At 46.5% G+C, this 18,012-nt stretch overlaps 1 protein-coding gene across 1 annotated transcript in view; it reads right to left on the bottom strand.

Moving 5' to 3' along the window:
* CD38 (CD38 molecule) overlaps positions 1-17,364 on the bottom strand; it is a 37,878-nt gene extending 20,514 nt beyond the window's left edge. Inside the window, exon 1 of the mRNA XM_028505345.2 lies at positions 17,005-17,364. Within this exon, the coding sequence (XP_028361146.1) occupies positions 17,005-17,246 (242 nt within the window). The 5' untranslated portion in view covers positions 17,247-17,364. The remainder of the gene's footprint in view (positions 1-17,004) is intronic.
* Positions 17,365-18,012: the final 648 nt, after the last annotated feature.

Below are 18,012 nucleotides of genomic sequence, written 5' to 3'. Positions count from 1 at the left end.
TTAGTCACGGAGACATCCCAGGGAACAGCATTCCGGGCAGAAGGAACAGCCAGCTCCAACGTGAATGGTGTCTGTGAAATCACTGACGGTGAGGACATCACTGTAAGGGGGTAGATAGCTTCCTTTTGAGAATCTCCTTCCCTTTTTTTTTAATCGTGGCCTTGTCCACTATTTAGAATTCCGCTTTGGGGATAAGTGATTTTGTTTTCATCTGTATAGGTTTTCAGTCTCTCCAAACAGTGCTCCACAAGGGGCAGGGTTTGCTTTTACGCTTAGGAAAATGGAGTCATTGGAAGGAAACAGAACGTGATTCTCTTGCTCCATGTACTCTTCAGTTTTATGAGCCAGATTTCACACTCTTTGTTGTCTTCAAACGCAAGAGTCCCATTATCCCCTGTTCCAGAGGGATCATTTACCGGTGACACTTTGTTGAAAAAGATAATCCCCAACTCCGCCGCCCCGCCTATCAACTACAAAGTTCCGTGAATATTGTCACTCCTTTCCTTCCAAACTCTTTGAAGCGTGTAAGCACACACACACACACACACACACTCAATCAATTCTTGATCTCATCTACCATCCTGCTTTGTTCTCAGAATCCTCTCCATTTATTCTTCCCACCATCCTCTATTTCAAGAAAACTTTGCCTTGGTAATTTTCTGACACTTCTAAGGGATTCCTTTAATGGCAAGAAAAAAAATGCCTGACCAGTTCTAAATGTATTTGTTGCAAAAAAAAAAAAAAAACCTTAGCTAACCTGTGTTTAACTGAGTCCCTGTATAAACCGAGACACCGCTCCCTCTGCCAGCTCCTTGGCTGGTCTCCTCTGTGCCCAGCGGGCTGCCCTCCAGGAGACCCAGGGACTTCCCGTGCTCCTGACGTGGCTGCTCTCTACCTACGTGTTGTGCTTGCTTTTTAGTTATATAACTCAATTACATTGTACATAAGCAAATTGAATCAGTGGAAGAAGAACAACTCTGTTTACTAAGTAGCACATCCTGTAGAAATGACCACAGGTGGGTCGCTTTAAAAAATGCGACGGAAGTTGACACTGGTACACCAGTTGTGAAAGGCCACAGGAAACTCGACAAATCCAGGTGTATTCTTCACTCAAATGACTTCTCAGCCTGCCTGAAGAAAGCCATCCCTCCAGCAAGCCTGGATTTCTTCCACCACGGACCTCTTCTCACCCACCCAGCTGCTACCGAGTTTCTGTTCTCCTTTCCAGAAAAACCCTCTGGGGGAAAAAAAAGTGAAGAGACAGTGAAATTGCATGATGCTGATCCTTATGGAGGTTGGGTAACAAGTAAATGGGGCTGATGTATTTTCCCTGCTTTGACACATGTTTGCAAATTACCATCACAGAAAGTCCCAGCCCCACCGGCATTTTTGCTGTTTTTCACAGAAACTGCCAAAAACTGTCTTTGCACCTGTTCCTCCTTTTGCCCAGAAGGCTCTCTTCCCCAGACATTCCTAGGTTTTGTTCTCCCTCTTGCCTCCAGGTCTTTGCTAATATGCCAGCATTCTGTGAAGCCCTCTTGATTCTATTACTGTATTTAGAACCCTAAACACTGCCCCCCCACGCCCTGAATTAGAATAGGAGTTCCATGAGAGCAAGAATTCTGTCTGGTTTGCGCACTGCTCGATCCCCAGGATCTGGAAGAGCTTGCGGAGCGTAATAGGAGCTCAATAAATGCTTCCTGAGTAACAAAGATACTTAAAATTTGGAAGCAAAGCAAAAAGATGGGCCCCGTATCCCTCCAACAATGTATTGATTGGGGCATTATTTGACTGGTTATGCAAGAATTCGCTATCTAGCAGAATGTATATTTGTTTGTTATTTACTATCAAACCTTCGAGGAATTAGTGGGTAACTTGGGGATCTTGTCTGTTGGAGATGTGAATAATTCCTGTCTGGCAGAAAAATGTCCCCAAAGGCTTTTACTGCCCTGTAGAACATTGACCGGTTTTATAGCTAACCTATAAATGTCATTATAATATTCCCTTTTAAATACTTATACATACTCAGTGCCTCCAAGTGTTCTTTGGACTGACTTTCTCATTTATTGACTCATAAATCTTTGACATATTGATTCCGTATGCTATGTAGGCGGGCTCTTAACTTTGTGAACCTTCTGCTTCAACAAAAGAATTCAAATTGTGACGACCTTGGGCGGCTCCTCCTGACTCTTTGCTATCTGGGGCTCCAACTCTGCCTTGGACAGCTACGTGACGCACACCCAATCCTCTTGCAACAGGGCTCTTCTTGAATCAGCGAGGGACCCTTGCGCACCTGTAGTATCTCCCATCGGGTTTGTCCAGACCAAGCAACCTCGGGCCCTTGAACTTCTTCACCAAGTTTCTCATCCTGCTGCCCCTGTAACAGGGTGCAGCCAAAGGGCCCTCCCCCAAAGAAGGATTTGTAATGGGGTCCAGAACTTGGGGTGTCCAGGAAATATTAAGAATATAGTTCACAAGTGTGCACTGGGGGATGGGACACAAGGAGTAGGGCCATTGAGTGATTTTGCACATCAACAGCTTTGCAGATAACTTCAAGAATGGTCATTTGACGTATCCATAACTTTTGACTCGTTTCATGGATATGTGAAATGGCTGTGGCTGTGCTCTGAGCCAGGGGGATGGGAGTGACTTCCACCCAGGATGTAACTGGGAGGCAATGCCCCCTTGTTATGGCACCTGTGTGAGAGCTTGCAGGTGACTCCCTTCATACCATGGAGCCACGCCTGCCTGAACTCACTATGTAGCAGCCCCGAAAAGCTGGAAAAAAAATATACAGGAATGCTGACAGGTGTAGCCAATTGTGGGAGGAGTCAGAAATGGGGCTGCAGAGGAAGACTGGCGTGGGGATTTAACTCCAGGCACCGCAGCTGTGAAAGGGGACTCACGCAGCTTTGGCGAGAGAGAGGGAGAGAGCCATACAGCTTTGGGGCTCCCTTGGCCATGCAGCGTAGGGAGCCGGAAAGCAAGATGTAGCAGCGATGCAGAGCTCTCTCTTAGCACTTCGGAAGAAGGCAGGAGAGACGCTGCAGGAAGGAAAGGGGTGAAAGGACTCTTGCTGGTGGGCCATGAGAAGGTACCATGTGGGTTTGGATTAAGAACTGGAGATCCCGGCAACACAGCTGATGGTGCTGGGAACCAAGGGAGGCCTGCGAGCTGAGCACGGATTACTGGGAAGAACCAGGCGATACCTGAGCCACAGACTTCTAGTTCTTTTCCTGAGATACGGTACCCCAGGCTGGGTGAAGCGGGGAAGTGATAGGGCACTCAAGACTTGGAAAACTTTAGCTTAAGGTAAAAAGTTACAAGTCTAGCAAGTAATGTGTATGCTAAGTTTTTGTTTCAGAAACTACAGATAAGGCCCATCCTGGCTCCTGGGAAAAGCAGCCGGCCTCCTGGGGCACTGACTAGACGTTACCTCCTGGAGACGTGTTAGAGGCATTCGGGCCTTTTGTGTGACCACCGCCTCCCCCTTGGGAACAGCTAACTGCCTAACTGCGGAGAACAGGAAGGCTGCAGCTACACTCACCTAATCCTCCCTGAATTTCAAAGCCCTCACCACACCTTGCTTGTCCTCCCCCACCCCCTTATAAAAGATCAGGCCAGGAAAGAGAAGGCAAGATGGTTTGTTAGGGTATGAACCTGCCATCTTCTTGGATCGCCGGCCATCTGAATAAAGCGCCCATAAAAGATTCAGTCACTGTCATTGCTTATTGGATTTGGTAGTGACAGGCAGCCCGAACGCCGGTGTCTTTTCCGGTTACAGAAGGAGGGACTGTGTGTGTTTGTGGGTGTTTTAAGAGGCTTTGGGATTTTAATGAAGACATTAGGTCATTACTCTTAAGTCTGTATAACCTTTGAATAAATAATTCCTTTCCTTTTCACCAGTCCCTGACATTGAGAGCTATCTGTAATTCCCTGGGGGTGGGCAAGGCGAACGTAGTACAGGGGGACCCCGGGGAAGCGGGGTTCATTCGGTAACAGTGTCTCTCTCCCCGCTCCTGGTCTGTTCGGCAACACCCTGACTTCATGACCCGCTCCTGACCAGGATTCTGAAGCAGCATCGCAAATAGATGTCATTTCTCGGAACGAGTCCAACCAATGAGCAGCATCTACGTGCCAGGCTGTCGAGGGTTTTGAGGCTGCACCCTGGCTCACCCACGGTGCTGTGAGGAAGGCCTCCCACGGACACAGGGCTAGGGGCTCAGCTTGGGCACTGTGTCCCTCCTGACTTAGCGCTGAGAGGTGAGATGAACCCAGGCAGGACACCGCACCGTTCTGTCCTCTCCCTGCAAGGAACTGTGATGTCGTTCCGGAGCGGGAAGATGAAGCACTGCTCTAGGGCGCCTTGTCTCCCTAGGAGGAGGAGCCCAGCGCCCGCACTGCAGCCTCCACCCGGGAGGCAGAGAGGAAGAGCAGCCGCTGCCTCCCCTGGAGACCTCGGACACGCCCACCGAGCTGGAGTGGCCGGCTCCAGGCCCTGAGGGCTGCTCAGAGCGCGCTCCTTGGAAAGCCACGAGGCACAGTGGCCCCAGGCTGTGTTGTCAGTCCGGAAACGTGCCCTACCCCTTCCCAGCTCTGGACCTTGGGAAATCACTCCATGCCTCAGTTTCTCATCAGCCCAACGGGTCTGCTGAGTCCAAGGACAGAAAGAGTTGACTTTCAGTCCCCACTGTGCCAAAGCACAAGACTGGCCTCATGGACATAGGACCAACACAGTCACACAGGGACCTGGGCCCAAAAGGCCCCATGATTGGAGTTGAGTGCTCTGCATTTGCTGTTGTGAAATTCTTTCTTTCTTTCTTTCTTTCTTTCTTTCTTTCTTTCTTTCTTTCTTTCTTTCTTTCTTTCTTTCTAAGATTTTATTTATTTATTTTTAGAGAGGGAAGGGAGGGAGAAAGAGAGAGAAAGAGAGAGAGAAACATCAATGTGTGGTTGCTGGGGGCCCTGGCCTGCAACCCAGGCATGTGCCCTGACTGGGAATTGAACCTGCGACACTTTGGTTTGAAGTCTGTGCTCAATCCACTGAGCTACACCAGCCAGGGCGAAATTCTTTCTTTTTTGAAATACTTTTATGCCTTTAATATTTTCAGACACATTAGCTTGTGTCTTAAAAATTTTACTTGGGTAGCATTGGTTAATAAAATTATACAGGTTTCAGGTGTACGATTCTATAACACATCATCTGTACACTGTACTGTGTGTTCACCACCCCAAGTCAAGTCTCTTTCCATCACCATTTATCCCCCTTTACCCTCTTCTACTGCCCCACCCCCTTTCCCTCTGGTCATCACCATACTGTCATCTGTGTCTATGGGTTTGTTTTTCTTTAATCCTTTCACATTTATCACCCAGCCCCGCAACCCACTACCCCCTGACAGCTGTTCTCGTATCCATGAGTTTCTATTTTATTAGTTTCTTTTGTTCATTAGATTCCACATATGAAAGGATTCATATGATACTTGTCTTTCTCTGACTCACTCATTTTTAATTTAGCATAATACTCTCCAGTTCCATCCATGCAAAAAGTAAGATTTGCTTTTTCATGGCTGAGTAGTATTCCATTGTATAAATGTGCCACAGCTCTTTTTATCCACTCATCTACCGATGGGCACTTGGGCTGCTTCCTAATGTTGGCTATGGTAAATAACCCTGCAATGGACAGAGGAATGCATATGTTCTTTTGAATCAGTGTTTTGATTTTCTTTGGATATATTTCCTAAAGTACAATGGCTGGGTAATAAGTCAGATCCATTTTTATTAATTTTTAATAGTAAGCTTATTTCTTTTGCTTTTCTTTTTTTAACTTTATTCTTATTGATGACCCCATTACATATGTCCCCATCATTTCCCCCTTTGCCTGCCTCCGCCCAACCTGCATTCCCACTTCCCTCTAGCCATCCCATACTGTTGTCTGTGTCTGTGGGTTATCCATATATTCCCTCCTTTGTTTATTTTCTCTTTTGTTTCCCTTGCCCAAGGAGATATATCAGAAAAAAATATTGGGGTATTTAGGGTTCTCTATATACAGTATCATGTCATTTGCAAATAATGACAGTTTAACTTCTTCCTTTTCAATTTGAATGCCTTTTATTTCTTCTTCTTGTCTGACCACTGCGGCTAGCACTTCCAGTACTGTGTTGAATAAGAGGTGAAAGTAGACATCCTTGTCTTATTCCTGATCTTAAAGGAAACACTTTTAGTTTTCGTCCTTTGAGTATGATGCTGGCAGTGGGGTTGTCAGATATGGCCTTTATTATGTCCAAGTGTGTTTCTTCTATTCCTACTTTGCTGATAGTTGTTATCATAAATGGGTGCTAAATTTTATCAAATGCCTTTTCTGTATCTGTTGATGCAATCATGTGATTTTTTTTAGCCTTCATTCTGTAAATGTGGTGTATCACGTTTGTAGATTTGTAAATATTGCACCAACCCTGCATCCCCAGATTAAAGCCCCCTTGATCTCAGTGAATGATCTTTTTAATGCATTGCTGAATCTGGTTTGCTATTATTTTGGTGAGGATTTTAGCATCTATGTTCATCAGGGATCTTGGCCTATAATTTTCTTTCTTTGTAATGTCCTTATCTGGTTTTAGAATTAGGATAATGCTGGTCTCATAAAGTGAGCTTGGGAGTCTTCCCTCCTCCAGAATTGTGTTTTGGAATAGCATGAGAAGGATAGGTGTTAGCTTTTCTTCAAATGTTTAGTAAAATTCACCTGTGAATACATTGGTTCAGGGCTTCTGTTTATTGGGAGTTTTTGATTACTGCTTCAGTTTCATTCGTTGTAATTGATCTATTCAGATTTTCTAATTCTCCCTGATTCAGCTTTGAAAGATTGTGTGTTCCTAGGAATTTAATCATTTATTTGGATTGTCCAATTTGTTGATCTATAATTGTTTGTAATATTTTCTTATAATCCTTTGTTCCTTCTGTGTAGTCAATGGTTACTTCCCTTTTTTCATTTCTGATTTTATTTATTTGGGTCCTCTTTCTTCTTTTCTTGATAAATCTGGTTAAAGGTTTGTCAGTCTTGTTTATCCTTTTTTTTACAAAAAGCTCTTGGTTTTATTGATCTGTTGTATTTTTTAGACTGTTTTATTTGTTTCTACTCTAATTTTTATTATTTCATTTCCTCCACTCATTTTGGGCTTTGTTTGTTTTTCCTAGTTCCTTTAAGTGTAAAATGAGACTGTTTATTTGACATTTTTTTGTTTCTTGAAGTAGGCCTGGAAGGCTATGAATGTGCCCTTTAGGACTGCTTTAGCTGTGTCCCATAGATTTGAGGTTGTTATGTTTTCGTTTTTCTTTATTTCAAGATAGCTTTTGATTTCTTACTTAATCTCATTGTTGACCCATTCATTTTTAGTAACATATTATTTAGCCTCCATGTCTTTGTGTGTTTTCCCTTTTTTTTTCTTGTGATTGATTTCTAGTTTCATACCATTATGGTCAAAAAAGGTACTTGATATGATTTCAGTCTTCTTAAGTTTATTGAGACTTGTTTTGTGTCCTAACATGGTCTAGCCTAGAAAATGTTCCATGTGCACTTAAAAAGGATGTATATTCTGCTGAGTGGGGGTGAACGTTGGGGAATTCTCCATGACTTTGTCTTTGTTTTTGTGTTTTGTGAGAGAAGTGCCATGGGACACTGATGTGTACACCGGAGGCTAGACGCCTTGGCTTACACATGGTCCTGCCTGTGCCTGTTTCTCCACCTCCCTGGAAAGGTTTTCTGCCACCTAATGACCACTGCCACCATCTGCCACCAGCAGGAGCCCGAGAACAGGAGGGTAGGGGTCAGGCACACCTTCCTCATGTGCCCAGTTGCAGGGTGCAACCCTGGGCATCTCTGGGGGTCTGCTCTATTCCTGAAAGTACCCCTGTGCCCAAGGGAACTTGACATTAAATAGCAAGTAAAAACCACCTGGCAGGTGAAGCAAAATAACTCAGAAAGAAGGAAAAGCTTTCTCCTGCCTTCTGAAAAATGAGTCCCGTACTTTCATGCACGTGGGCCCCACAAATCACCTTGTCAGCCCTGACTCACTGAGCTAACCCCTCAGGCCCCATTTCTCCATCCATGAGATGTGGCCAGACTTTCCTGACAGGATTCTGATCAATTTTTTAAAGAACCAACTGTATAAAGACATTGGACACGACCCATAAACATCAATTCCCAGCTGGTCTTCCTTCAAAATTTCTCAGTGAACTTTGGCAGCTGTTTTCCAAGGGTTTTCCCTTCGAAGAGGAAAGAAGGAAACAGAGGAGGCATGAGTGCTCACTGTGATAAAAAACAAAAGCTTTTTCTGGGGGAAACCGCCCTTCTCTGGGCTATTAATCGTGGTACCAGAGCAAGGCCGGCAGCTGGGCCTCAGCAGGGAACACCATAGGCATTTCTAGGAACAACATACCAACCAAAGAGCACGGCAATGCCATTTCTCCTTCTTCCTCTCCTCTCTTCTCTGCTGTCTCCCACTCAGCCATTGGACATGCTCACTCCGAGACTTCCAGCTAACCTCTGGAAGATCCTGTCCCCAGAGCTACGTTTGTTCAGATGCCTTGGCAGCAGCCCAGGCCCCACAGGCCCCAAACTCAGTTCATTGGCATATACGCTCTACTCCACCCTTCCTTCTACAAATAAGTCAGCTCTGGGGTTGACTTCCCTCTCGCAACCACAGCAGCATGCGGGCCCCCTGGCTCGGAGCCTTGTTCCACTTTCCTTATTTACCTTCCACATTTAGTCAGGTGTGTCTGAGACTCTCTGGACACTGCTCTCTGTCTTAAAACCCCAGAATTCAAGGTGGGATTGAAGGAAAGTTGATGATCACAGAACTGAGCATTGAGGACGCACAGGTGAGCGTGAGGCCGTGCAAAGCTCTGATGGAGTTCGGGTCTAACTGGGAATAGACGTTGAGCAGCTGGCCATTCCATTACTCCCTAAAGAAAACACGCTGGAATTCTGTCCTGTGCAAGTACGGTCACCCTCAGAGTCCCTCGTGTGCTGAGAAAGTCCAGGTAGTGAGTGGTCCAACCAAAGGTCCAGACTCTCCCACCAGTGAGAGCTTCCCAAGGTCCCACAACCTTTAAAGAGTGTTGGTCCATCAAGTGGCCCAATCTCCGTGCCCCCAGGGGGAGCATCTTATCCATCTCCCGGGCTGTGTTCAATAGCACAACACGCACTATGCAGAACACACTGTCGATGAAATTCTGTCGTGAAAGGAAGATCTCAGACGCTACTTCTTTCATGGAGCCCTTCCTGCCTCTGCCCTACCAGCTGGTGATGCTCATTTCTGAATCTCTGTGGCATTGTGCTGGCACTTGATTCACGGAAGTTCACATATTTCCTTTTTTGAGTGTATCTGAGACACGCCTACAGGATCTAGCAAACAGCTAACAGCACAGAAGCACCCCACCCCCACCCCCTGGGGCCCATCTCGCCCATGTCCAAGCCCATTGCTGTCATAGATCACACTGTCCTGCGGTATTCAGTTTTCAGGCCGGCCCTCCCCCACCACGCCTGCAGGACCCTGGAGAGCAGGACCTACCTGGGTTTTCTTGCTCCCTGAAACCCCCAATGCCCAGCCCCAGCCCCAGGCACCCAGTAAGCCTTTACTAAGTGTTAACTAAGTGTTTGCTTTTTTGTACATTTTGCACTAATAAATTCCACTGAATGGAAGTTAATAAAATGCTAAAGTCATTAAAATGAGAGACACAGGGAAGTAAAATTGAAGAAGTGGCCCCAGGAAATCTTGCTGGAAACTTTGAAGAGGAAAGAGAAGCCAAAAGAAACTGTGAAACGAAGATAAAGGAATCAGAAAGATAGTGTGGGCACAGAAATGATCATTACAAGACAGTAAGAGGGATGAAGAGTTTGTTCTGATTAAGCGTCTCACTATGCACTTGTTTCAACCAGCACAATGTGGACCTGATTTCGATTAAGCAAGCACCTATTAAGAGACTATAGTGTGATGAGCAACGAGCCGGACAACAAGGGACACAGAACTGAATGAAACAGTCCCTGAGCTCCAGGGCCCTAGCAGCTCCCGGGGCAGGGAGGAGGACAGCTGTTGTAGAAGGGCAGGCTCCCGCCCCCAGGCAGACAGTGGCTGTCAGCACTTGGGGAAGCCTGCAGTTCATGGACAGGGCTGGGTTTCCCCAAGCAGAGAAGACGCATGCAAATGAAGACACATGGTCTGGGCACCTGCCTTGAGGCCCGTGTTACTCTGGGAGCTGTCCATTTCTTCCTGCAGGCTCCGTCCCACTCTTCCACATTCCCCGGGTCCTGATATTGCCCGGATACTGGACACTCCCCACAGTATCAATCTGCTTTCATGAGTCTTGGGCCACATGTCTCTCAGGTTGCATACGCCCAGAGCCGTCTTGGTCAGAAGGTAGCTCTCGTGTGTGAAGCTTTAGACAGGATGGCCAGGTGTGATCTCTTCAGGAGTTGTCTGTATTTAATGCTCCTGGTTTAACTCAAAAGGGGCTCACCTTGCTAATGAGAGACAAGTTTCAACACTAAAAAGTTGGTAGAAAGTGAGTTCTGTGAGAGTTAGAGATACTGGGAAAGGAAACCAAAGAAAAGGAATGTGTAAAAGAGATAAAGTTCTACAGCCTACAAAACAAACAAACAAACAAACAAACAGAATACCATGAAGCTATTAGCACAAAAGCAAAACAATAATCCAAGTGCCCAAAAGAGAAATTGATGGATTTCAGAAGTGGTGGTATTAAAAAGTTTATCTAGGAGATACATTAATTATACTTTTCTTTTTTCTACTATTTATAATATACTAGCTTGTATACCATTCAGTTAATTCAACTCGGTATTTCTGCTTATTATATTCCCGGCACTATTTCAGGTCCTTCAGGTATTATCGCTCAACGAACAGTCCTTAGACTCCAGGAGCTTATGTTCCAGGTGGCGTGTGGTAGACATGTGTCATTTGTTTGTTTTATCATTTTAAAAAAAATTTTTACTGTTGTTCAAAAACAGTTGTCCCCACTTGTCCCCTATTACTCTCCCCTGCCCTGCCCACCCCCACCTCCCACATTCAATCGTTCCCCCTGTTGTCCTTGTCCACGGGTCCTTTATACATACATGTGCCTTGACTTCACCCTTCCCCTTCTTTCCCCCATTGTCCCCTCCTGCCTCCCCTCTGGTCACTGTCAGTTTGTTCTTTATTTCCATGTCTCTGGTTCTATTTTGCTCTCTTGTTTGTTTTGTTGATTAGGTTCCACTTATAGGTGAGGTCACATTTTTTTAAAGATTTTATTTATTTATTTTTAGAGAGGTAAGGGAGGGAAAAAGAGAGAGAGAAACATCAATGTGCGGTTGCTGGGGGTCATGGCCTGCAACCCAGGCATGTACCCTGGCTGGGAATTGAACCTGCGACACTTTGGTTCACAGCCTGTGCTCAACCCACTGAGCTACCCTAGCCAGGGAGATCACATTTTTAAATATAGTCAATGAAAGGTAATCAAGTAGAAAGAGCAACAGATGTAACAGGAAAAAACAAGATGAAACTGAAAAAAGAAACATGAAAAAGGGGTAAGGCTACCCACAAAATGTATGCCACTCCCCTGTCCAGGGCTGGTGCTTCCGCACCCTTTGAATCTGGGCTGAACTCGTGACTGTTTCAACCAATGTAATGTGCTGGAAGCAAGTGCCAGGTACGGGGCCGAAGCTTTAAGAACACAAGGCAGCCCCCACTTTTAAGAGTTTAGGAACTCTGAAGGCATCCCGCTGCACCAGGGAGAGACCATGCGGTGAGGTCGAAGGACAGGAGAAGCCCAGAGATGATACAAAGAGAAAGAGAGGGACGGCCATCCAGCCGAGGCCAGGTGCCACGGCTCCATCCTGTAAGTGTGATATTTTGCACGTCCCAGCCAAGTCAGGCCTTCAGGTGCCCACTGCCCCAGCTGACACCACGTGAGGCACGCCTCTGTGCTGATCCCAGTCAACCCACAGACTCATGAGAGATGATAGGTACTTGTTGTTTTAAGTCACCATGTTTTAGGGTAGTCAATGATGCAGCAATAGACTACCAAACCAGGAAGCGGTGCCTGGGGTGAGGTGCTACATAACGAAACCTAACACATGTGTACGATGGTTCTTTTTATGTCAACTTGGCTAGGCCAAGGTACCTAGATACTTGGTCCAACACATCTGGATGTCTCTGTGAAGGTATTCTGAGATGAGATTAACGTTAAATCAATAGACTTTGAGTAAAGCAGATTATTCCTCATAAATGGATGAGCCTCCTTCGATCAGCTGAAGACGTTAAGAAAAAGACTGACACCACCCCCTGCCAGAAAAGGGAATTCTGCCAGCCAATGGCCTGCAGACTTGATGGAGCTGCAACAAGAGCTCTTCCCTGGGTAGCCAGCCTGCCTGCCGGCCTGCCCTGCAGGTTTGGGGCTTGTCAGCCTCCACCATCCCACGAGCCAATTCCTTAAAGTCAATCAGGACTCATCTCTCTCTGTCACCTGACTACCATAATGTGGCTTTAACACTGGGGACTGAGGAGCAGGCATAAGCAAGGCCTCAAGGACACTGTTTATGAGGGCTGGACAGACACAGAGGAAAGTGTTATCGGAGGCTAGGAGGAAGATGACCCGTGTTACATAGTGGTGGAAAGTTTAGTAACACTGGCACCTGCACTAATGGAGCTAAAAGAATTTATAAATTTGGCCAAGGAGATTTCCAAGCAGATTGTTGAAAGTGCCAACTCATTCTTCTCAGCTGTGTACGGTGAGGTACAGAGAAAAAGAGAAAAATGAACTTAAAAAAGAACTGTTCTCCTTTTTTTTTTAGCAGAATCGAGAGAAAATATTTCCAGGGGAGGTACTGCTGAGTTGGAAAACAAAACTGCTTGTTATCCCCCATAGTTCATGGAAAAAGAATAATATCAAAACAAGAAATGGTCTCAAGGCAAAGACCACACCCAGGACACAGAGAGTAAAGCACGTTCACAGAGCCAAGAGTTCAAGAGTGTGAGTGTAAGGCTCTGAGACTTCAAGGAGGAAGAGCGAGACCCAGCCTGTCCGGCATCCCGGGTGACACGAGCCTTTCAGCTGACCCCTCCAAGGTGTCTCTCCCGTGAGTGACATCCGGTCTATCCGGATATGACAGCTTCGTTGGGCGCTCAGATGACTTCGGCCCCAGTCCACATCGCAAGCAGCAGAAGAACCACCCAGTCGAGCCCAACCAACCTACCGAGTCACATGAAATCACCACATGGTTTGTGTTTTAAGCCACTAAGTTTTGGGGTGACTTCTTACTTAGTAATAGATCAGAAAAATGCCAATTATGGATCCTGAAGAATAATAAGGAAGGAGACCTACGATAATTCCATTTGTAACCCAGCAGTGCTATAGTTTACTGTCTTTCATTTGTACATTCGGTTTTACTGTAGGTAGTTACAACTATTATATATGTGATTGTTATGCTGGTTCTGTTTTGCTTGGTAATCCATAACATACCACATTTTATATGTTAATACATAGTTTAGATAAACACCTGCAAGAGTTAAAAGAATCAGGTCAAAGTGGAAATACCAGGTTAAATAATTGACATAAATTGCTTTAGCCCAATATAAAAAAAAACTAGGCAGGAGAGAGTAATCTAGCAAGGTACAGATTTCCTAATTCATCAGGGAAAAGATTGCTGATGTTAAGAGGGTGTGATTACAAGGGCAATCGTGTGCCAAAGTTTCAACAACATAGAAAGGAGGAAGAAATTATTAATTAGTCATGACTTTGAGGTTAAAGTCTCCCAGGAGACAACAAATTAAATTTGATTCAAGGACAACAAGCACCGAGAAAGAAAACACCACATATATAAACTATATAAAATATGGAAAGAACCATAAAAAGAAATAAACAAGTAGCTCAGTAGAAATTAGTAAGAATCTGAACAAGAATTCACACACATACACACTCTCTCTCTATATACGGCCAATAACAGTATAGAATGTGCTAAGACTCACTGACAATCAGGGAACAATTAGATGTTACTTTTTTCATAAGGAAACATGGCTGAGACTATCCAGCCAAGATGAGACTTTGGGAAAGCCTGTCCTCTGACAGATGGTGACGGGAGTATAAAGTAGTGCAGTCATTTTGGAGGAAATTTAGAAATACTTACCAACATTTTAAATACGCATAATTCCCCCTTCAGTCCAGAAATACCACCACTAGAAATCTACCCTACAGACACATAAGTACACGAAAACACCTACATGAAGATATTCATGGAGACGTGTCTCTCCCGGCTAGGATGGCAGCCTCATGAGGGTGGGAACTTTGTCATTGGATCCTACACGGCTGGTAGCTACGCCACTTCCTGAAACACAGCAGAGGCTCTGCCAATACTTGTTGAATCAGCGAATGGGACTGAAAATTGGAAATTAATTTTCTGTCACTAGGAAATGTTTACATCTACCCTATGGAATACTACGAGCTATTAAAAAAATATGAAGTAAACCTATGTGCACCAGCTTTGGAATGTCTCTAAGACCAAGTGTTAAGTTAAAAAAAAAAAAGAAGAATGGTAAAAAGTTAAAAATAACATAAATCCCACCATGAGAGAACTGACTTGCTAGACTGTGATTTAAATAAATATAATTATGAGGCTACCGTGTTGACGTTGGCCTTGATCTACATTTATTGTTGAAAGATGCCTGTCCTATTGCATTTCCCAAAAAAACGTTAGCATTTTCACCACTTAGCGCATATCGGGGTAATTGCTCCTCGTCCTCATAATCTCCCGGTGTGGTCGGTCCTCTCCTTCCACTCCACAGTCAGGAGCGCTGCACACAGCACGGACAGAGTAAGCCCGTCACCCAGAGTGACTCTGTGGCAGAGCCCAGCCATGGGGCTCCAGAGCTCCTTGTCCAAGCCACACAAGGACGAGCTGGCCGTAGGCTCAGGGTTCGGCCCAGTGACGCAGCATGATTATGAGTAGCATCCTCTTTCCTTTCAGAACACCTCCAGATAGGGCCCACGACTTTTGTGCTGGTCACTCTACCAACAGCAGGGACCGCGTTCATTCTTTGGAGCCAGTTTTTTGCAGTGTCCTCAAACTCCCCACCTCCGTCTGCTCGTATGGAAAAAGGGACAGCAATTGTCTCTGCCCCGTGTGTTGTTAAGGATAAATGATTTGATGGCTTTTTTAAAGATTTTATTTATTTATTTTTAGAGAGGGAAGGGAGGGAGAAAGAGAGAGAGAGAGAGAGAGAGAGATCAATGTGCAGTTGCTAGGGGCCGTGGCCTACAACCCAGGTATGTGCCCTGACTGGGAATCGAACCTGCAATGCCTGGTTCACAGTCCATGCTCAATCCACTGAGCTATACCAGCCAGGGCTTGACTTGATGTTTTTAACTGCCGGACACACAGCACCACATACCATTGCTAACCCACTTACAGTGTGTGTACATGCGCGTGAGATATCTGGATGCTCAAAAAATACTAGCAGAAGGTATCCCGTTAATATTTTAAACACATGTACATGCACACGTGTGTGTGCTGAACATATGCATGCACATATGTGTTTGATGGTGAGCAAGCATCCTGACAAACATTCCAACGCCACGTGGCTTCTGTGGAGCATCCTGCCTGCCATGTGGACGTGCTGACCAAAGACGACTGAGCAGCAAACACTTCTAAATGTTACATTAAGGTGAGAATAAAAAGATCGCTTTTATCGTGAGCAATTCAGATCAGATATCAGTTAATATCATTGGTACTGTGTCACGAGCTGAAGGAACATCTCAACTTCTAGTTACTCTATCAGTTAACTACTTAATGATTTGTAAACAAATCTGAAGGGACCCTGGCAATGGTGGGCTTGAACAATTTGATGAAGACCTCGGGGATCTGCATGAGAACCCAAGCAGGGAGCGCCAGCAGGGAGCGCCAGCAGGGAGGCGGGAAGGCTGGGGGCTGGGGGGGAGGGAAGGTCTCCCTGCTTCCCTCCCTGAATTGCAGGTGTCTCAGCGGCAGAATTGTGCAATCTCTAACTTGACAGCTTAAAACCGTGTCTCTCCCTGCCATCTTCGGCAGCCTGAGAAGCAGCTTTTACTTGCCAGCGTGTTGTACTTCGTGCACAGCTTCCCAAATGGGTGCCACCGCCGCCGAAGCCGTGCCCTGGGAACGGCAGTCAAAAAAGTGGTTCGCTTTGGGGAGAGATCAGTAGGGAGCTGGGAGCGGGTGCGAGGAACCTTCGGGAAAGGTCCCACTGCTCCGTGCCGTGCGGGCGGTGTTTGGGGGTTTGGACAGATTCGTCGAGCTAATTAACATAATCCTCCTGTAAAGGGTAGCTCAGTTTTTCAAGGTGTTATTTCTTGGTTTTGTCTCGTTAATGAGTTCGCTAGTCACATTTATTGCCCGACGCGCAAAAGGATTCCGGGTGCGGTTTTCTATTAATGAATGAAACTCTTTTCAGAGAGCCGGCCCTTCTGACTTCATCCCGCCACCACAAGCTCCAGAAGCTACTTAGGAAGGTGTCATCTGTCACCGTGCTCAGAGACAGTGAACGGAAACCTCAGCGCAGTAGAAAATGCCACCAAACCCCATCTGACCCCCTACGCGCACTTGCGGTGGTTTTCGGTCCCTGCAGCGGGGCCGGGAGCCCTGAGGCAGGCTGCGGGTCAGGACGGCCTGCGCTCTGCGTACCTTGCCCAGAGAGCAGTCATCTCTGCCAAGAGTTCACAGCTGAGCTGGCGGGGCCAGCGAGCTGCGCTCTCCGCCACACACTCGGTGCCACCGTCCCTCACTGCGCCCCCAGCTCCTGCAAGGAACGCGAGGAATTGCAAGCCGGGTACTTGGTGAGCAGCACTGCCCAACGGGCTCTCAGCTGACCCGAAACAGAAAATGCTTTGTTTCGGTAATCCAGAGAGCTCCCCAGTACCCGGTGGCCCTCTGTGCGCTGTAACCACCGCGCGCGCGCGGTGCCCAGCGGTGCGCCACTGACGCCAACTCACCTCAGCTCCGGCTGCTCGATTTGAGTGTAAGTGTAGCATCGTCCCAGAATGATGTCAGAAAAATGGGGGGTGGTGCCCGTCCCATTCCATTCCTTGTGCGTGTGCGCCTGGCCCAACTTCAGGACTACAACCACCACCACCACGACAATCGCCACCACAACCAGGACGCACAGGATGCCGAGCCCGATCTTGACTTTCTTGGAGAGATTGCAGCAGGGCTTCTCCTCTGACTCGGGGTCCATTGCAGGGCCGGTCAGGCTCAGCCGGAGGACAGGACCGGCCAGAGGTTGGGCAGGAAGAGGGAAGAGAGCTGCCTCTTTGGGAAACTGCACCTCCCCTCTTATCTTTCACTTGCCTTTTCTGCGTTTCCTTTCTAACCCTAACCCACCCCACCCCTCCTTCAAACTTCCCTGGCCGGCTGCACCAATAAGAACTGAAAGGACTTTTTAAGACTTTAACAAAAGGGGAGAGGCAGCCACCTTAAACTTACCCTGCAGATGCCTGCATAACTCCCTATGGTCTTGCACCTTTCCGCCAGTTCCCTTTGTCAGACTTGGACTTCAGACTTTGGCTGCACAGCTTCCTGGGAAAGGCAAAGGTTGGCTGCCTTCCTATGTACCGGCAATACTTTTTACCTGCCAAGGGATGCCGTACCTCTGCTTTGTGCGTGGACCATGCTTGCTCAGCCCCCTTTAGAGGTTCCAGCTAAGCCTGACCCCTTCCCTCAAGTGGCATCTTGGTAAAGGTCTGGGTTCAAACTTAGCTCCATCACCCAGTTGCTGGGCGAGGTAGGGTAAGTTACTTGACTTCTCTGTGCTTCAGATGTAAAGTGGGGTCAACAGTATTACCCACGTCACAAGGTTGTCATGAGGATTAAGTGAGTTCATAGTTGCAGCACGTTTAGCATCATGCCTGGCACATGGGAAGCGCTCAGTAACTGTGGATTATTCTTACTTGCTCTGTGAGCGTGTGGAGGGGATGTCATTCTGTCATCCACAGGTCGTGCTT

The sequence above is a fragment of the Phyllostomus discolor genome, chromosome 1 (assembly GCF_004126475.2).
Source record: "Phyllostomus discolor isolate MPI-MPIP mPhyDis1 chromosome 1, mPhyDis1.pri.v3, whole genome shotgun sequence".
NCBI lineage: Eukaryota > Metazoa > Chordata > Mammalia > Chiroptera > Phyllostomidae > Phyllostomus > Phyllostomus discolor.
This window is presented reverse-complemented; position numbering and strand designations above follow the sequence as displayed.